This window comes from Solanum dulcamara, chromosome 1 (genome assembly GCF_947179165.1).
Source record: "Solanum dulcamara chromosome 1, daSolDulc1.2, whole genome shotgun sequence".
In the NCBI taxonomy this organism is placed as follows: Eukaryota; Viridiplantae; Streptophyta; class Magnoliopsida; order Solanales; family Solanaceae; genus Solanum; species Solanum dulcamara.
Genome location: NC_077237.1, coordinates 78809074 through 78830519, shown reverse-complemented (window position 1 = coordinate 78830519; position 21446 = coordinate 78809074). Strand labels below are relative to the sequence as shown.

General features: G+C 37.5%; 1 protein-coding gene across 3 annotated transcripts; it reads right to left on the bottom strand.

Annotated features, from left to right (window-relative positions):
* Positions 1–628: 628 nt before the first annotated feature.
* On the bottom strand, positions 629–21211 carry LOC129873242 (uncharacterized protein At4g10930). Of its 3 annotated transcripts, none has more exons than XM_055948330.1 (15): positions 21119–21211; positions 20862–20944; positions 15631–15716; positions 14753–14843; positions 14427–14476; positions 13027–13096; positions 12289–12398; positions 11041–11106; positions 7553–7983; positions 7360–7443; positions 7130–7205; positions 4556–5792; positions 4393–4467; positions 1358–2413; positions 629–1175 (listed from the first exon to the last, which is right to left on the bottom strand). In XM_055948330.1, the coding sequence occupies exons 2-15, from the start codon at positions 20928–20930 to the stop codon at positions 960–962; spliced, it is 3717 nt and encodes a 1238-aa protein (XP_055804305.1). In that variant the 5' UTR covers positions 20931–20944; positions 21119–21211; the 3' UTR covers positions 629–959. The 3 variants fall into 3 exon arrangements, with proteins under 3 accessions (XP_055804305.1, XP_055804451.1, XP_055804380.1); XM_055948476.1 differs by having other exon boundaries at positions 4556–5783; XM_055948405.1 differs by having other exon boundaries at positions 7360–7440.
* Between the last annotated feature and the right edge of the window lie 235 nt (positions 21212–21446).

Sequence of the window (21446 nt, the reverse complement as noted above, 5' to 3'; positions counted from 1 at the left end):
AGAATTGAGAGTGCGTTTCAACGGTGGGAAAGTTTTTTTTTTTAAGAAACGGGAGAAATCTGACATTAGAGTTCTAATTGGAGAGGAAAGTATCAATTTAAAGAGAAGGGTGTTTTAGCCAGGTTGGACTGCTTATGTGGACAGCCATATGGGCATTTTGACACTTCAATTGTCTAGTCGGATCTAATGGCAGACTGTTAGAAAGACATTTGTGGTCCTTTAGTTAGACGGGAGAAGTAATTTTGATACCAAAAATAATCGAAGGGTATATATACTCCATTTCAAATAGTTCAAGGGTAATCTTAGACCCGTTTTCGTAAAAAGAATAATGGTTAGGAATAGTGTTTGAGGAAGAGTGATTTTTCATACAATATAATAGGGAGACTATGATCTTCACCCCGTTTGCAAAAATAACCATATAGCATATATTATGGATCTTTCTCCATAAAGAACATAGAAAAGAGAGAATTTTTCTTTTTGATAACTAAGATGTCCAGATTAGCTTGTGTTTACCTTGGCTAATTTCACTGAGCACCTGCTACGACCTTCGGTTGTTTTGCTGATGCAAAGATAAAATATCTTATCCTTGAGAAAAGGAGAACACTTCTGATTTGTAACAAATTAAGGATTCAATAGTGAAGCTTCGACAGCTCATTGGCATCTCTATAGTTTCTTATCTTTATACAACAACGCCATAGATACATGTATGTTCCCTACAAATGATGCAGCATTCTGCATTTTAAATTAGTCTCTAATCTAAAAGAAAATGCCTCGTCGTCTCAGTCACTAAATGTTGAGACTCAGACTAAATTACAGCTACAACACCCTAGAATCTCCTAGGGTAACTTCTTAAGCTTCGGTACAAATACGAATTCAGAAGCAATATGCAAAAGAATAGAAAAGAAAAGCCAGGAGTCAAAAGCTGTACATCGCGTAACTATCACTAAGGCAGCTACTTATTAGTTTTTTGTTGTATGTTGAGCTGTCTCGACGTACTGCTCTGCAAGTTTCTTAATTTTATCTCCTTCCTTTATGAGAAAATTAGCATTTTTGTCCTTTGGGTGATACTTCATGACTTTCTCAGTAGTTTTGGCCACAGCCCACCTGTATTGTTCAACAGAAATCACCCCACTTTTGCAAAGTGGTCTGATGTGCTCCTTCACGTATGCTTTGACCTGACAGAATGTAATTTAATTAGTACCTGAAGGGAAAGATTCCAGGAAGAAATCGGCAAAGCATGCTACAACATGAGTCTTTAGTAAGACTTTCAACTCCGCTGGAAAAAAGGCCAATAAGAATATTCCTCTTAATTGTTGGTGAACCCTAATAAACATGAAAGCAAGTGCCAATTTAGTACCTTCATTGATACAGAGCTATTGCTGCCTGATTCCTTGTCAGCAAGGGATTTCGATATCTTGTTCATTTGTAGGTTTTCACTTTTGGCAAGCTTGTTAGGTGAGTTTGGGCATTTGGAAGTAATAGAGCTGCTGCCAATTCCCTGCTCCGGGGACTTTGAAGCCTGTTTGGATTCATCAACTCCATTGCTTTGTCGAACTTCATTGTCCATAGCCAGTTCATCAAGCTTGACTGATGCCATCTCAGGATACTTCTCAATCAGCGGCTCTTTATCTGGTCCGTACAACTCTTCACAGTCTACAACAGAAAGGTCTTCATCAACAGGGGAACTATGACCAAGGCAATTTTCTGTCTGGTCAGCTGCAGTTGAGCTTCCAACCACACCACTTGTTTCGCACCCACTCAACAAAGATGTGTCAACAGGACCTTCAAGAATGTCCTGTTTTTCGTGATTTTGAAGTTCCAAAGAGCCATCAGATTCCACAGGGTTGATTGTGGAGAAGACAACTTTCAATTTAGATTCTTCTGGCTGCAGCACAGAGATCATTGAAGTTCCAGCACCAGAAAAGTCATCATCCTCCAAATTATATTCAAAATCCCCATATATATCAAGTTCTGGAGGATCATCCACTTCAAACACATTCACGGGCCCGTGATCTTCAACTTCTTTTGATATGCAAATTTCCTCTTTGACTTCCTCCAAGGCGCAACTTGGACTACTTGGAGGTGAATCAGACAAAAGTCCTGCATTTCTTAGTGCTTCATCAACTGCTGGATCAGAAGAATGGACATGGCTTCCTTCTTCTGATGAGTTGGTTAGAACTTCTGAAGTTTGGCAAGGACTTGACTCTGCAACACCAACATTACTGGTATTGTCTGATCTGCGCAGTTCTTGTGAACAGAGGTTTAAATATACTAGTTTGCTATTAGACCTATCAGCAACCTCCTTTTCGATATTAACCGCGTCTGCAATTGCCAGTTCTGTTTCTGCTGTTCTGCGCATAACTGACAGATTTGCTTTCTTTAAGAGGTGCTCAGTGAGACGGTGAAGTTGAGCCTGAGAAAAACCAGATGAAAAAATTTGATAAATGATATACAACCAAGATGAGTGATTTGCTGTGGTTATAGGAGAACAGAGTGAATCCCCTGAAGTGGAAGCTATATACTGATTAAAGGAGGACAACATTTTATAAGGGGAAAAAATCCCCTATGATTCATATCGTTATATTATAGAAGAAAAAACTGCACTATTTTTCTGAGAAAGGTAACATGTAATCAAATAAATCTGTAATCCAATAAACAACATACTGACTAGGGATTTGATATGTCATTATGCTGTATTGTTCCAATTCTATCCAAAGGGATAAGACTTTGAATAGATCCTATTATGACATGTGAAGGATAAACAAGGGTCATCAAAATATGGAATAGATGCTGGTGGAATTGTGGTGATAATGTAGATATCTAGTGTGAAAATGATTAGCTACCTAAGACAATATAGCTATCTCCTAGGAGTTCAGGGTTCTCCACTAAATTTGAGAATCAACAACCAAATAGGAAACAAAATACAGAGACATGTTTCACAATAGTGCTTTCAGTAGCAAATGCCTTGCTGCTTCAATAGAGAGTAAAGCAGACGAAAAAAGCCAAGAAAAAGAAGTGTTGTGAATTTTCGGTCTTTAAGCACAAAGCACGAATGAAGTGTGGGCTTTAAGGAAGAAAGACGCAAATGAAGAAAAAAAAGAAATTGTATTCAATTCAAGAATGATGACTATAAACACAAACAACAATTATATTGACAAAGGAACTGAAAAAACTACAATTAAGAGAAACAGTTTTTGTTTCATGTTGTCTCATTCAAGACAAAGACGATGGGTGACGAGATGTGTGTCCAGTGTTGTCAAAGGCGCGCTTAAGCCCTGAAGCGAGGCTCAAAACGTGTTGAGCGCTTCGCCTCGCTTTATTGCGCTTCAGTGTCGTCATCAAGGTATCAAGGTTCTAAGGCATGTTTTTCCTAGCCAATGAGCCTCTTCTGAAGAGGTGACACTAAACAATTGATATTTCACTTTATCTTAATCTTTTTCCAATTTCTTTGTTCATAAATTTGTCATCCATCTTTTTCCAATTTCTTTTTCCATATTTATATTTTTTCTCCCTTTGCGCCTTTTTCCATTAAAGCCCACATTTTATTTGCACTTTGCGCTTAAAGCTCCAATGGACCTTGGAGCTTTTTCGCGCTTTTCGCCTTTGATAACACTGCGCGTGTCGTAATGTTTTGGTGTCTGAACTGGAGCTATCTATGGAAGGTGAAACACTCAACCTGCTTGGCACCTAACTCCAGCGCTAAACGCACCTCCACCTCCATGTAGGAGTGAGCCTCCTGTACTTAGCGAAGGAAATGTAGTGATAGCTACTGGTGGTGATTATCGGTAGTGATTAGTGGATGCAATGGTGGTTGCTAATAATGATTGTAAATGATGGTTAATGGTGGTGACGATTGGCTATGGTGATTTGTGGTGGTAGTGGTCGTGGGCGATAGATGAAAGTAGACATCTTAATGATAATAAGACTTTGTTATAAATCTTAATCATTCAACCCATTAAGTGGTTGTAAAATTAAAAATAAAATGCACCTATGGTTAAAGATCAAAATGATTAAGATTCAGATCTTAAAGAAAAAAAAAAGACCTAATGACTTAGATAGTTAGATCTGAATGATTAAGATTAAGATCTTCATTAAGTACAAGAAAATTGTTATAGACCTTAATCATTCATATATATTCAAACCCAACCCATTAAGTGGTTGTGAATTATAAAAATGCACACACTTAATGATTAAGATGCTGGCCTAAAAACAAACAAACTTAATGACTGAGATCTGAATAATTAAAATTAAAACCTTCATTAAGTGCAAACAAATGAGGCCTTTAACATTCTACCACCTTGAATGTCACAGACTATAGAAAAACAAAATTGTCACCCTGGGTAACAACGAGTATACTTGGAAAAGACTTTAAATGAAAAGGAGAGCGCTTACCAGCCTGACGGACATGGGGATTTTATTATGACGACTAGGTGCCAAAGCTGGCCGCATGTCTTTCGGTAGCTGAGCCTGCTCAAAAGTTTAGAAACAACAAATGATCAGGTGCAGAACAATAGGCAGCAAACAAATGGTACAGAAGAAAAAAATATTAAAATACCAGCAATGGATAATTATTTTTCAGCACTGCACTGTCCTCTTCATTTTCCAGGGTTCCACTCTTGCTTGTTGCTGCTGTTTTTCTTGCAAGAACCTCTAGGGCCCACTTCCTCTTATCACTCCTTGTATTATCACATTTTACAGTTATTTCCTCCTTGGTACACAATTTCAAACCACTTGAGGTTGATGTGGACGGCCTATCAGTGCCTTTGATTGGAAGTACATTTCTGGTAATATCAGCCTTAGTGGTCGGGACACTTCTTTTGGCCCCCTTAATTTCCAAGGAAGAAGCCACATTTGCAGGTGGAACTATATTGGATGGACTAGGAAAAGATGTTGCTGAAGTGTTCGACGTTGATCCATTTTCTTTGTTTTGATCAGATACAACAGTAAGGGTAGAGACAGGCTTGATATCCTCCTTTCTTGGGAAAACCGAATTATCTGCTAAATATAGCCTTGAAAGAATGGAAGACTTTCCTTCCCCTTCATTCACAGGCTTTGTCGCTGCATTCTCTGAATCATCTCTCAGGAGGTCAAGAACCGACTTCAATGTCTCAATCTTCTCAGGCTTTGACATATTTGAGCATCTGTATTTCCAAAATTCTACTTCACAATCACGAGTCCATGCTCGCCGTCGTCTTCCTCCAATACCATAAATTTTTTTGGTTAGGTTTTCACGTACTTTTCCCTTCTGCAACAGTGACCTCTTTGCCTTCAGATCCACAGAAGGCTTCTTAGTTTCAGTTGTAGATCCTGTCACAACAGCTCTAAAAGCAGTCAGAAGTTTTGGGTCAAGCTGCTTTTCCCCTTTATCCCCATAAGACTTGTTACGAACAGCTTCTCTAATTTCTTTCCTTAGATTTTCAACTAGCACTGATGAGTCCTCATCACCAGTTCTCCTCATGATCTTTTTAACCCTCAGGCCAGCTGCACTTTCTCCTTGTTTAGAGGACATTCCATCCTGGTTGCTATGTGCAAGCTTCTTCAAAGTTTTACGACCTGTTCCTTTAACTATATTCATTATGTCAGAGCTAAGGTTTTTATTTTCAGGTTTACATTTCAGTTTCTTGTCCTTTGAGATGATTACTCGAGGTTTATCGGAGTTGTCTGAAGCAGATACTGGAGGTTGGTCCTTTGCATTAATTTGCTCACTGCTTCCCTCAATTTTAACTCTCTTCAAATCATAGGCAAGCTCAGCTTTGGCTCTAATGCCTCCATCATCAGCATTACTGCATTCACTATCAAAACTATAAGCAATCCTAATAGAAACGAAAGGATAAAAGTAAACTTAATAAAGAATGTTGCCGCTGTTGAATATTTGGTCCTACCAGGTTTCAGATAGAATGATAGTAGTTACTTAGAGAGCTTAACTTCTATATGATTATTATATCTACGCAAGACTAGCTTACCGCGACAACAACAAAGACTAGTGATAGCTTCTTACGACTTATGCTTCATAGGATTATATTTTATGTGAACCCAATACAGATGAATATGGGGAAACAGGAAAGAAACACTGAATCATTTTCAAAAATTGATTAGGTGAATAAATTTGGAATAGTGAAATACCAGCTAGGCAATTAAGAGCCCGTTTGGATGGGCTTAAAAAAAGTAACTTTTATGTATGAAGTGCTTTTAGAACTTTGAAGTGCTGAAAGTTATTTTTATAAATAAGCAGTTGAGTGTTTGGATAAAAGTTCTTAAATGAGGAAAATGATGTGAATTTTAGGGTTAAAAGAATAAAAAGGGTAGTTTGGGAATTTAGTTAAAATATAAGGGATATAAAAGTAATTTCTATGGTCAAAGAAAATGGCTTTAAGCACTTAGAAAAAAAAAGTTAAGAATCCTAACTTTTCATTTTTGGCTGACTTTAAGAACTCTATGGCTTAAAGTTAGCATTAGACAAACACCACAATAAGTTAAAAAGGGCTTATAAGTTGGTTTCCATCCAAACGGGCTCTACGATCTTATCAGTGTTCAAGAAGTTTCAAAAAGAAGTCCAGGTCATTAGAAAGAATCCCAGGTCAGGTCCCCGAAGAGTCTGAGCCTTTCCGGCCAAATTAATAGGGCTTGACATGCCTTTATCACTTACAGAAAGAAAAAATGAAGTTCCAACCAGTACAAAGAAAAAGAAATTAATATGCAACTAGCAGACTGCATGTAACATTCGGAAATATCTAGATGTTTAAATATACCAATCACAAAAATATGAGGATGCATTACAATTCTATGTCTATCCTTAGTTTCTCTGTCTTACATAGTAATAAAAAGATCAAAGTTTTTCAGTGACTTCAGTCACATGGATCGCAATTTTACTAATATGTATTCCAAGGGCAAATCCAGCTCCAGGAGAGTCATGACAAATGATGCACAACTAGTGGCCCACATGTTTTGTCAATTAGTCGCTGGCAGCATGAGATTAAACCACTTAAAGAACCCATGTAAAACAAAGATCATCACAAAGGATAAGTTACAACTTTGTCAGACTGGATGCTAGCATCAGGATTTAAACCTTAAGATAATCAGTTATAATGATCCTATATAAATCAAATGTAGAAGTTTGATTGCATAATACCTGTTTTCTCTGCGCTTTCTCTTTGCAACGGAAGCCACAACCTTGTCCTCATTCTTATCAGGCATCATTTTTTCACCTGACACATCAACAGCAAACACTTCAGAGAGGAAAAATATGCAAGCATGTATGTACATCTCAATAAAGTTTATAACGAACTAACAATTTTCAGGAAGCAACAATGCTCATCCAATATTTGTAAAAGTTGTCTGCTATGGCCTACAGTCATATACCTGGATGAAGGGATTCTGACGAATTATTCGGTCGTGCAGCTTGAAGTACTTGATCTCCAGCTACCTTCATATTTGTTACGTCTACTGGAGATGCATAGAACATTAATAGCTTAGCTATTTTATCTGCCCCAGCTTAAGATAGATCTCCCAATCCAAAGGAATAAAAGAAATTCCCGAAACATTGTAAGCATACCATTAGATGCTGGACATGAATTCTCAGACAATCCCAGATGAAGATCTAGATTTGGTTGAATCAGTTCTTTATTGAATAACTGTGTCGATGCATCAGACTTCACATCCACAGGGGTAGCAGGCTGCGCAGAATCTCGACATTCATTTTGTCGCAAGGACAGTTCTATACTGGGAGTATCAGGAACAGGATCAGGGACCAAAATGCCAGTATCTATAGCCTCTTTAGTATCTAGATTTGAAAGTTTTCTGCCTGGTGTTTCAACCTGATTGTTCCTCTCAACAATTGAGACGACAACAGCCGTCTCACCAGCATCAGCAACAGATACAGATACTTCCCCTGAAAAAGAAGCCTCAAGCAAACAGTTATTGCTGGCATTTTCTGGACCAAACTTCTTGTAAGATGCTGACTTTTCAGGTAGCTTGTCAACACATCTGCACAGTGAGCTAACGATAAGAATTATGTTTAAAACCACAGCAGGTGCTCAAGATGAAAATATCAACTTACCTCCATCCAAAGATACATTGACTAAGAGAAATATATGTAGAAGGCATTTTAAGAAGGAATTTTTTAGAGGTGGCACTTTCAGCAAATTATACATTTATGTACAATTCTGAGCAAGACAACAGATCCTAACCAATTCTGAATATTCTAGGCATGTTATATGTCTAGACTTGTATAAATACATTCAGTCCGAGAACTTATAAGGAATTTAATACAAGGATCGACAAGTTGGTAATTCAAGATAGCAAAACCAATGATAAATTGACAATACATCCAAATTTAATTTTCTGTCTAGTATAATGAAAAGTCACCTTTATGAGTTTTTGTTCTTTCATGAAAAAACGGATTGAGATGATCTGAAGGGTCAAATTGATTACACATCAGCTTCATCTGTTTAACTTCATTATACATAAAATCTTGAAGAAGCTGTTTTAGCTAGAGATATTCACAAGCTAAAAGGGGTACAGCTCAATCTTCTACTTCCCCGCTCGATAGAAAGTATATTTCCTTTGAAGTATATCGTCTATCTAAAGGAGAATTTGCTCAATCGACATCATAGTACCCAACAGTTTGTGAAAGATCCATGTCTTCATATAACAAACATTATGCTAAAGCTCCTTTGATGAGCTTGAGAATGCAGAATACTATGTCCCCATTACCAGTATATTCAGCATAGAGAAACATATTAACCACCCTAATTGCAACGATTTATCAGATAGTGTGTTCTTGAGATAATTTAGCTTAAGTACTAGTCTCGTTACCAGCCACAATCCTCCACTGGCACCCCTGCCCAGCCACGACAAGAAAGTTGGCTCCATAGCAACAACATGGCACTTGGATCCATAAGAGTATCCCATGTTAGCAATGCAACATGCATGCTTCCTCTAATATATCCTTTATTTAGCAATGTCCATCTAGAACTATGCAATCCTGTTGTTCTTCGTTTGTCTTGGACGATGCTACTTCAGTCCCTATAAAGTATTTAATTTTGCAATTTCATTAGTTTGAAAGTCACTGAACACTTGTTGTTTGGGTTGTTCCATTATGATCATTGCCATCATGACAACTTCATCACATAGACTGTCAGATAAAAACATTTACCATGAACACTGTGATGAAAGAACACCGAATGATCAGCTTCACTTCGTGATAGTTGAATTGACTAGAAATAACTAAACCAGTAGCAGCAGATAATACCGTAACAAGACAATGGACTGTATCCACAAAGGGTCACCAACCTCAAACGAGTGTGTCAATGCAAGGCCAGACGAGAGGGGAAGCCAGAAAGTCAACTTTCAGAAGTCTAGGATTAATCAAAGATGAAATTTTCCATGCAACAGATTCGGAGGTCGTCCAGTATGAGATCGGACGAGAAAGAATGCAAAATTTGTCACGCCTCAACATAAGTTGATTAGAATATGAAGAAAGACGGCTATGAGTATGGAACTCTATACAAAGGTCGCAAGATGCTCTATTCTTCTGTGCAGGTGGTCAGCCTAGAAGACTACTGAAGAGCCTTTTCAACTACACTGTTGAGTTTCAAGAAGTCAGGTTTATTCCCTAAATCTGATTTTTTTAACTTTTCAGATAAAGTAAATCCCTAAATCTGATAGGATGACAATTAAATGGAATAGATTGGAAAGATTGTAAAACTCGGTTATTCCCTCAAACATGGTTGAACATTCTTAGTAAATTAAAAAGATTATATAAACTATATGTTAGGAAGCCTTCTCTAACATATATAGTGTATCTTGTCAGAGAAAGATGACAGTCCAACAAATTTGTAGGTCTCGTGAGGGGGTAATTTACTGGAATTTAAGATTCAAAAGAAACCTGAGGAATTGGGAGATAGAAGAATTTCATAATTTGGTTGAGGTGCTATATGGGTTGGACACACCAAACAATACATAGGATGCAGGGAGGTGGAATGGATTTTTTATAGTCAAATCTTATTACAAGAGCTTATTGGTGAGAGAGGAATGTATATTTCCTCACTATGCTATTTGGATTCCTAGAGTACCGAGAAAGGCGTGTCTTTTTGCATGGCTAGCGGCATGGGGTGCAATCTTGAGTCTTGACAGCTGAAAATTTGAGAAAGAGGAGGATCATTGGTGTCAGTTAGTGTTTTATGTGCAAAAGCTCAGGTGAAGATGTAGACCATCTACTATTGCATCATAAAGTGGCTAACTGGTTATGGCGGGTGGTTCTGAATTTGTTTGGGAACCAATGGATGATGTGGAGCACAATGAAGACGGCATTGCACCAACAAGGGTTGTGGTGGAGTGGTAAGTACTCCTTCATCTTTAACTAGAGATCTCAAGTTCGAGTCCTCTGGGTACGGAGTCGCCTTTGTTAGGGAGCGCATTACCCCCCCAATGTGGGACTTCCCGGCGCAAATCCGGATTTAATAGGGCTCCAATGTGGGTACCGGACACTAGGTGGGAAACCAAAAAAAAAAATAAGGAGGCATTGCAAAGTCGGATTCACCGGAGGGGGAAGAGAAGTCCAAGGACATGGAGAGAGGGGCTCCTTTAGCAATTATGTGGGTCATTTGGAAAGCGAGAAATAGGAGGGCATTTGAAGGGGTGGAAAAAGTTTTTGTAAACTTGCAAAGTAGCCTATTGTGTCTACTGTCAAGTTTCTTTTTGCTGTACGTAAGAGGTCCCTATTGGTATAGAAGATTGATCTCTTTTGCTGAGAACCATATTCTGGTGTAGGTTCTCTTCTTTTTGGTATATTGCTTGTATACAGGGTTTCCCCAATTGTTAATAATATATTTTACCTTATTCAAAAAATATAAACTACAAATTATGATTCTAGGCATAATTACAAACCCTAACCAATTATAAGTATCCTAGGCATAATTGCAGTAATTAAGTACAAATCATCGTAATATTTGCGTAGTCTCCAATAAACACAAGTCACACATGGCTGCTAAATACACATACAAACAAAGAATGTGGAACTAAATATTCATGCTTGCTTACCTTGGGCATAGCCATGTACTTTCAGAAGTGTCCTCAGGGTCAAATCCAACACAAAAGGCATGATACCTACTCAAATATATGCGAAGAATCAATCAGAGGAGAAACCCTCAAAAAAAAACAGGTTATTAAGAACTTCAGCTCCATGAAGCACTTCCTAAGTTTTAAGTATACACTAGGAGAAAAGTAAATGAAAACCCCACTGCTGGAGAAAGTGACAACCAGTGTTATCAAAGGCGAAAAGCGCAAAAAAGCTCTAAGGTCCGTTGGAGCTTTAAGCGCAAATAAAGTGTGAGCTTTAATGAAAAAGGTGCAAAGGGGAAAAAAATAAAATGTATATATGTTTAGTCCAAGACTAATAATTATAAACATGAATGACAAATATATGAACAAAGAAATTGAAAAAAAGATTAAGATAAAGTTAAATATCAATTGTTTAGTGGCATCTCTTCAGAAGAGGCTCATTGGCAAAAAAAAATATGCCTTAGAACCTTGATGACAACACAGAAGCGCACATAAAGCGAGGCAACACATTTTGAGCCTCGCTTCAGGGCTTAAGCGCGCTTTAAGGGCGCCTTTGACAAGACTGGTGACAACATCATTTAGAAGATACATAAGCAGGCTTTTAGATGGCTCTGTCTCCATTACCATGCTAAGCAAAATAGATGTTGGGTTGAACTCAACTCTAGGTCATGAGATTAGGATTCCCCAACACCATATGAGGAGACAACAGTCCATTCCAGCAACCAATGTGGAACAGTCTAACATAGGCAACAAAAATATCCATTTGGGTACCTTGTGCAAGTCAAAGTAGGCCAAATTTTGAGATAGATGGAGTAAACTGTTGTAGAATATGCAAAATATTTCAAGAAATTCCACAATAAAGAGTATTTCTGACGACGCCCATGCAGTTCTTCTCAAGCTCTTATCAAATGCCATGTTGCAAAGCTTATACCATCGATCTGTAGATCACTCTCCTTACTGCATCTTAGGTCCATAACTATGATGTTATCAATTCTATACAAACCCTCTGAATGCATCACAACATTCTGTTCCATCAGTGCTTCGTATATACTCAAAGGCAATCATGCTCTCAACAGGCACTAAGAAAAACGGAGAAGGAAAACAAGATAACATAGGGCGGTATTCATCTTTTCACATAAACCAGAACATCGAATTATTCAACTTAGCGGTTGGCAATTATTTTAGTAAAACAGTTAATATTAAGAGTAAGAAAATTGATTACCATACCATAGATCACATGAATCACAAGCAATTGACGTATCAAGATTCAGATCTTCTTCATTTGTAACTGATCCGGCCCGAACTTTGCAGCCATCTCCATCCAAGCAGACAACTGCCTAGAAAAGACAAAGCATAGTAATTACAGACAAAAAGTTCATTTCCAAGATAAGAATGCAATATGACAAAATTAGTCATCCAAACCCCAAAAAATCCACAAGATTTCAAGGATTTCCAAGAAGAGACAACCACTACTAGCAAAACTCTGTTTCATTAATATACAAGAAATCTTACTGATATGACGGCAATGAACGCCATAAGAAACATAATCTCAGCTTTTCTAACCATGAAACTATTACATTCACCAAATAGAGTTTTGTTCTAGTGTAGGAAGTCAAATGCTAGCATCTGGAAGCATGGAAAACAAAGTGAGAACAGATAGTATGTTGCATGACAAAGAAGTGAAGAACTGACACAGCTTTACATGACTTGCATACAGCCAGTCCCCAAGAGAAAAAACTAGGATTCAGGAAAAGGGTAAAAACAGAAGCAAGGAGGCTATTTCATAAATAATTTATTATGTGCAAGGACAACCCTGAGTTAATCAAAAGAAAGTCATGAGATTTCACAATGTATTTATTTTAAGTCAGGCTATAAAAGTATGGCTCCCATAGAGGTTGGGCCTTGGGGCGCCAGTAGAAAAGGTGGACAACAACTATTCACAGTCACTGGAACATGTCAACTCACATTCTCGTCGATATAGTATGATGGGAATGAAAGAGTATTAGTCTTCCCTTCAATGGACCAATCATCATCTCTGCAAAGATCAGAGAGTTAAACTCGATAGTAATTGCTTGCAATTTACTAGTAGATAATAACTAATAAAGCCACTGCTAGAGAATGAGCATTATTAAATTAAACATTCTCAGAAGATATACATGACATAAGATTGAGGATCTATATTGAAGTACCTGAGAAGAAAATATTTTTTTTTTTGGACAATGTATCTCAGAAGAAATTTTATGAAGTTAAATTTTAAAACCCGACTAGGGCTAGAAGTTTTCACCATTTCCCTACTCAACAACCTTGAACCTCAAGATCCAAACTTTTCAAACTGAGGAGGAACAATAAATGATACCAGAAACCTGTAAGAGCAATTCAACTAGCAAGTACGAGAATTAACTGCAGTAAATCTAAAAAATCCAGCATCAGCTTCAAAAAGAAAGTTGAGATTTCTGATGATAGTGAAAGAGTCATCTGCAGGTGTACATTTGCAACATCATACGAGCAGCAAATATGCAGCCTTATGGAAGTGTTTGGATAACACCGTCATATGCCATTAGCAAAGACCAAAACATGCACACAAAAAGAGCTTATAAGTAGAATTTTTTAGTCCTCCAGATCGTCATTAGGTCAGCTGTGTAGAATCATGAAGCACAAGAAAAGGCCTACGCAAACTATAGAAAATCTTTAGGGTCCATTTTGAGGAGGGAGGAAATGTGAAAATCTTACGGACTTGCAAAAAGGTTCTAAAATTTCAGTAGTGATTGCCGAGTATTGCCTCTGAACCAGCACAACTGAGGCTTTCTTCAGTTCTCACATTCTTGGAAAAATATACAGATGGGGTCTACAGCATTTGCAAAAGGATGCAAATTTTTCACTTGTAATTACCAAGTGATTTCCATTGAACCAACACAACTGAGGCTTTCGAGTGCTCATATTTGAGGAGAAATACATAGGTAGTGCTTTCAAGGATTTCAAAAAGATATTTCACTTGTGATTGCCAAGTAATTTCCTTTGAACCAGCCAAACCAAGGCTTTATCAGGTTCTCTCATTTTTGGCTTAATTTCTCTAAAGCTCTTCGCATTTTCCTTATTTTTGGCTACTATATCCACATTCCAAGTTGTTCAATCTTACAACTCAAACAATTTCAAGATCACACATTCACGATCAACCCTCCTTTGGGTGTTGCTTCTTACATCAAGTGTGAGTTACAGATAGTGGCTCTGTCAATTATATGGTTCTCTTTTCTTTTCTCCAATCAAATTAACAAAAAAATGAATTTAACTGAATCTTTCTTTTTCAGTAATGGAAGACGTAGTGGATTAATATAAATTTGATAAAGAAACAAACAGGACAACTATACCTGGTATATAAATCCTCATCAGTCTGGCTGCCCCCTATGGTATCGTATACCTTCACGAAAATTGGTAAGAATTAATTGGGCTCCTTGAAGATCTTATAATATAATTTTACGAAATGTCCCAGCAACAGAACTTTGTTTGTCTTCATCAAAAAAAATACGAAAACTTTCAGAATTGACTTAAGATGGGAGAAAAAACCTAAGAACCATCGGCAAACAAAGAGCAAGCGCTAAACGATAAGTATGGGACTAAAACACTGTTAAACACATTAATGAATTGAAAAAGAAGACAACGATGTGAAGCAGCCCCATTTGTTCCAGTTACTTACGGGCACACAAGTGATTAATTGAAATTCACTCTGGCAAAGTGGGCATAAGTTTGTGATGGTAGCCCAGTTGTCAATGCATGTAAAACAAAACCTGAAATTTAAATGACGAGCTTGGGTTATTATTTGTATCTGTGCAAGAAGTTAGTAGAGGATGGATAAAAATCAAAATTTGACATGTTCATCTCAGAAATGTCCACATTCACAAACGTTTACCAAAACCTTCCTATGGTACTCAGGTACGGTAATTGGCTCCACAATATCACAACTCATCATAAGCACTAACAGAATGAAGACAACAGTCATGTATCTGGAAATTTCATAATTTCGGGTGATGTGGTACCATAAGCAAAAATAAATATCAGAGTCCCATAAACAACACCGATCAAGAATACAGCTGATTTGGAGAGTGAAACTATGCTGAAAATCATAATTTAGATAAACAATGAAACGTCACAACTGAATTATTCTACAAAACATCTACTCCAAGAGAACAAACCATAACTAACACCCAAGAAAAAAAATCATTTGTGCTGTCAAGCATAGAAATTTCTGAACTCCACATACTGTTACAGGCACATAGACGAAGTATGCTGAAAAGATGTCACATCAAGAGTAAATCATAAAAATAATAAACTTAGGTTTGTCGTGAAGGGAAAGGGTCGAGTAAATGGATTGCACTACGAGAAAAGTAAGTCAACTAACTGTGCTTCAGGAAAAGAGGAAAGAGCACAACATTTAACAGGAAAAAAGTGAGAAGCCAATGGTCTCTCAAATAAAAATGCACTGAACATCTATTTATGCCAAATTATAGTCACTTCCTTCTCTATTATAATGTCACTCAGAGTGAAGAAGTCGGTAAAATAAGTTTAGTTAATTACCAGTGTTGACAGCAGTCTAAAACTCCTCTATCAATAACAACATCCATACATATCCCACATCGTTCACCGTCCAAAGTTGAATAATCCTGCAATGAAATCCCTATACGCTTCAATATAATCAAAATTAGAACATTAGTTTTAAAGACTGCATAGTCTGGCTCATCTACTGTCATCTTTGAACATATTTAAGACAGTACACAATTCCCTTTCCAAGAGTTTTCACATCATCTTCTTCAAGTTTCTGATTTTGAACCCGTTATACAAAAAGAAAATATTAATCCGTGAATTATACTTCATAAGTTAGTCATTGGGGGGCCTAATTTGAACATTATTAGTGCATACGCACTGCAAGCAGGCTTGTATGACGAGGACAAGAAGAATTTTTGGGAGGTTTTGGATGAGGTGGTGAGAGACTGAGAGGTATACCGCAGGCTAAGAAGCTTTTCATAGGAGGAGATTTCAATGGACACATCAGGCCAACTCCAAGGGTTATGATGACGTACACGGGAGCTTTGGTTTTGGGGACAGGAATGAAGAAGAAGTCCCACTCCTGGATTGTGCAAGAACTTTTGGGTTGGTGATAGACAATTTGAGTTTCCCAAAGGAGGAGGATACTTGGTTACCTTCCGTAATACGGTGACTAAAACTCAAATAGACTATTTGCTCCTTAAGAAGGGTGATAAAAGACTTTATAAAGACTGAAAGGTTATTCCGAGTGAGAATCTTATGACTCAACATAAACTCCTGGCGATGGATTTGGAGATCAAGAGGGAAGGGAAGAATAGAGTTGTGGATGACCGACCAAAGATCAAATGGGGTAGCCTGACTATGGCATTGGAGATGGGTATGGGAGCTTGGGAAGCAATGGGGATGTAGACACTATGTGGGATCGGACTACTAGTTACATTAGGCAAGCGGCTAGAGAGGTGTTGGGGGTCTCGAGAGGCCATTTAGGTGGGCACGGAGGGACCAGTGGTGGAATGGAGAAGTCCAGGGGAAGGTGGAGCCAAAGAAGATGGCATATGCAAAGATGGTGGAAAGTAAAGACAGAAGGAAGAATGGATAAATAGGGAAAGGTATAAGATGGTGATTAAGGAGGCTAAGTTATCGATTACGACAGTAAAAACGGCAGCTTTTGAATGCTTGTATGTAAAATTAGAGGACAAGGGAAGGGATAAGAAGTTGTATAGCTAGCCAAGTCTAGAGAGAGAATGGCAGGTAACCTAGACCAAGTGAGGAGCATCAAAGATGAGGACAGCAAAGTACTAGTGGAGGAGGCACTCATTAGACGGAAATGACAGTTATACTTCCATAAACTCTTGAAAAAAAAAGGGAAAAGACGACATTGTGTCGGGGGAGTTGGATACTCAGGGAGGCATTGCGAGTGTAGGTATTGTAGGCGTATAAAGGTTTAGGAGGTTAAGGGCGTTGTTCTTAAGATGCGTAGGGGTAGAGCGACTAGGCCAAATGAGATCCCACTGGAACTTTTGAAAAGTGTAGGCAGGGCAATTGGGAGTAGCTGACTGAGTTACTTAATGTCATTCTCAAGAAGGCGATGCCCGAAGAATGGAGATGAAGTATAATGATTCTGTTGTACAAGAATAAGGGTAACATTCAGAATTGCAACAATATAGGGGTATCAAGCTGTTAAGCCACACTATGAAAGTTGAGACATGGTGGTGGAGATTAGGGTGAAGAGGGACGTGACAATTTTCGAAAATCAGTTTGGATTCATGTCGGACGCTCAACTACAGAAATCATTCATCTCATAAGGAAATTGGTGGATCGGTATAGGGGGAAGGACTTATACATGGTGTTCATCGAACTAGAAAAGACTTGCGCCAAAGTCCCAAGAGAGGTTCTTTGGACTTGCTTACACTAAGGGATTAAGGACATGTATGATAGAATCAAGACTTAGTTAAGGACTATGGGAGGAGACTCAGAGTACTTTGTTGTCTTGAAATATGGTTGTTGAAATATGAACTTGGAGCCTCAAGGTAAATTTGACCCCTCTAAACCACTAAGCCAACCTCTAGTCATATGTCTTGTGTTTAGGAGATTCAAAATCTATATATGTACATAAAAAAATAGTCTTACACATACAGAGTAATTTTTTCGAAGGGGGTTCGGGTGAACACCCTCCCCTCCCTCTAGATCCTCCCTTGGGATCAACCCTTAGCCCATTTTTGTTTGCCTTGGTGATGGATACATTGACGAGACAAATTCATGGTGAGGTGTCATGGTGTATATTATTTGCAAATGACATATTTCTAGTTGACGAGACTCGTAGTAATGTTAATGCTAAGTTGAAGGTTAGGAGACAGATCCTAGAGTCTAAAGGATTCAAGTTGAGTAAGGCCAAGACAGAATATTAGGAGTAGGGTGTGCAAGCCAAATCAAACTGACGAATCAAGTCCAACTGACAAAAAAAACCGACTTGTGGTTTGGTTTGATTGGTTTGGCGTTGAAGAAAATAAACCGATCATTGTTGGTTTAGTTTGGTATTAATAGAAAAAAAAGGCAAACCGAATCCAAACCGAACCGACATAATACATATATAATTTTATATTTTTTATACCCAAAAAAATATTAATTATAATATGTTTTGTAAGAATTTTTTAAATTAGTTTATAACTTTCAATGTTTACATATATTATTTCATATTTGAGCTTGTAATATGACTTAAAAAATTGACATGTGTTGTGTCTTTTCGTGAGTTTTGATATGTTTTCCTAAGACAATGTCTTGAAAATGACATTGTACATCTTATGTTTTTCGATTTTATTTATTCAAGTGTCTTTGAGATCTCTTTAAGCGATATAATTACACGATCAAGGGAACAAACTTCAATTGAGGACTTCAAGTGCGGCATTAAATTACACGATCAAGGAAACAACCTCTTCAATTTGATTTATTTTTCAATCACGGTGTAATTGTAAGAAAAATCAAAAAATCGAGAAAACCGAAAGAACCGACTAAAACCGAAAACGTAAAAATCGACATTAGATTGGTTTGATTTGATTTATAAGTTTTGTTGTTATTGTTGTTGTTGATTTGATTTATAAGTTTAATAAACTGACATAATTCGTTTGGTTATTTTTAATGAAAAATCTAAACAAACCGACCTATGTACACCCCTAATTAGGAGTACAAGTTCAGTGATGTAATGCATGAGGCAAATGTGAAAGGAAGGCTTGATACACAGGTCATCCAAAAGAGAGGAAGTTTCAAGCATCTTGGGGCCATTATCCAAGAGAATGGGGAGATTAACGACGATGTCACTCCTCTTGTGTGATAACAAGGTGCCACCAAACTTAAAGGCAAGTTCTACAGAATGGTAATTAGACCAACTTTGTTGAATGGGTGGAGTGTTGGCCAGTCAAAAACTTTCACGTTCAGAATATGAAAGTTGTGGAAATGAGAATGCGTGGGCATACCAGGAGAGATTGGATTTTTGCTTTTTTTTAGAAGGTAACAACTTGTAGTCTATTCCAAGAAACCAAACATGCCACAACATGTTACAGTATCAGGAAGATCTTCAACTTTATTAGGCGAAATTACAAAGTGCCTAAAACATTCATCACTGATTCTATCTTCCATATGCTCATGTTTATGCCAAAAACGAAACAAAACCAAACAATCCATCTTCATCTTCTAGATGTTGTTGCTTTTGTTCTGGAAGCATCTGATATTCCTTTCTTTCCATAGTCCATACAGACCACTAAATACATAGCGGAATGATCTTTCATCTTTTTTTATGGCCAGACATGTAGGCAAAGCTACTCTGGATCTTCAGGAACTAGACTATATTCATTGGCATCACCCAACATAAGCCCTTCAAATTGATGAAGATACTCCACAAAATATTAGAGATCCAACATTGAAGAAAGAGGTGATTCACTGTTTCAACCTCACAGGAAACATCTAGGACTCAATTGGATACCCCTTTTCATGAAATTTTCTTGCGTCAAGTCAGCCTGCTTAGCAAGTAGCCAAGTGAAGTAGGACACTTTGAGAGGCATTTAACTTTCCAGATAAGTTTCCATGGCCAGCCGGCTACCTGATACTTCAAAGGGTTGAAATTCTTGTAAGCTTCCTTGACATTGAAATTGCCTTGGTTGTTATAATGCCAAATCAGTCCATCTTGAGAGGTAGATGTTCCTTTGAGTCACTCCAAGATTCTAAAGAACTCTACCAATCTTTGGATATCCCAATCATTTAGGGGTCTTCTAAAACTCATACTCCATCCCTGATTTCTATACTTCTGCTACAGTGGCCATTTGTTGCAGATTCATAATGTAGATATTTGGGAAGAGAGATTTTAAGGTGCCTTTTTCTAACCAGCTATCCTCCCAGAAAGAGACCTTCATGTCATTCCAGTTTTTATGTTGCAGTTTTCTCTTAATTTTGGCCAAAGGTTGTTGATGGCCTCCAGAAGATAGGATTAGAAATAAGGATATCCAATACAAGTTGAGAGCGGCTTTAGTGGAGGACAAATTGCGAGAAGCGATATTGAGACGGTTTGACCATGTGAAGATGAGATGCACGGATAACCCCTTGCGGAGGTGTGAAAAGTTGGCTATTGATGGTTTCAAGAGAGGTAGAGGTAGACCGAAGAAGCATACGAGAGAGGTGATTAGACAGGACATGGTGCAGTTTCAGCTTACCGAGGACATGATCTCAAACAGAAGGGTGTGAAGGGCATAAATTAGGGTAGAAAGATTGTAGGTAGTAGTGAGTTGTCTTGTTGTCCGTTCATATTAGTAGTCGTAGAAACTCATAGTATTGCTCTTGTAGTTTCTTGTCCTTCGATTTCTAGTACTATGTGTTGTTTCTAGTACCTCGATTATAGTATTGTTTAGTCGTAATTTCCGTTTTGTTAATATTTGTTATTTTTGTTAGGTTGTTTCTTGTTCTTCCATTACTTCTTTTTCAAAACTGCTTTGGGCTGTTTTCCTTGAGCCACGGGTATATTATAAACAGTCTCTCTACCTCCGAGGTAGGGGTAAGGTTTGCGTACTACACTGAGTATGTTGTTGTTGTTGTTGAATTGTACTTCATCTGTATGAGCAAGTGATAACCCAATTTTTGGTCTTATCAAGCTTTAGGGGAGAAACCACATTAACTACTTTAAGCTAACTAACAGAAACAAATACCCATTTAGTTTTTAAATCTAAACTCAAGGGTTATATAGCAATACCAATTAACAGGACTGTGATAACCAAACTTACATCATTAATTTCATCAATGCAACAGTTTTCTTCTTCCATCATTGCCTCCGTGAACAATTCCATCTCCATAGCCACGCATACACCTGGAGGAAGAAAAAAAAAGACAAACAAATACATGAAAAAGTTAGAGATCAAAAATTTGGAAGTGTAACATACCTAGGGTTTAACAAATTTACTTTGGATCATTGAAACAGTGGGATATGAGTGTCCATAATTGAAATTCTAAAGGTATAGGCTGAATAATGAAGATTAATTACCAAATTGTGGAGCTTGAAAGCAGGAAGTGGATGAGGAATTTCGAAGTTGCCAGAAATGGGTTCTCTGTCCTGTAACCAGGTGCTTGAATCATATTCGATGTGAGGAAATGGTAATTAACATTATTTTTTGTATATTTATTAAATTATTTTATTTTATTTACTGCAAAAATCATATAAATTTATTATTTATGCGTAATAAAAAAACGGAGAAAAGAAGCATTTAATTTTGTCCATTAATCTCAAATTTATCTCCAAGTACTTTTAACGTAGGACAATTCAATTAAGAGTTCAAGATTATCAAACTCCATAATTAAAAAAAACTTCAAGT

Excerpts from the sequence above, each read along its gene's own strand:
- LOC129873242 (XM_055948330.1), bottom strand. The coding sequence starts at position 20,930 with ATGGAGATGGAATTGTTCACGGAGGCAATGATGGAAGAAGAAAACTGT. Across the intron at positions 15,717-20,861 it reads GCATTGATGAAATTAATGAT|GATTATTCAACTTTGGACGG; the intron begins GTAAGTTTGGTT and ends ATTTCATTGCAG. Across the intron at positions 2,414-4,392 it reads TCCCCATGTCCGTCAGGCTG|GCTCAACTTCACCGTCTCAC; the intron begins GTAAGCGCTCTC and ends GGTTTTTCTCAG.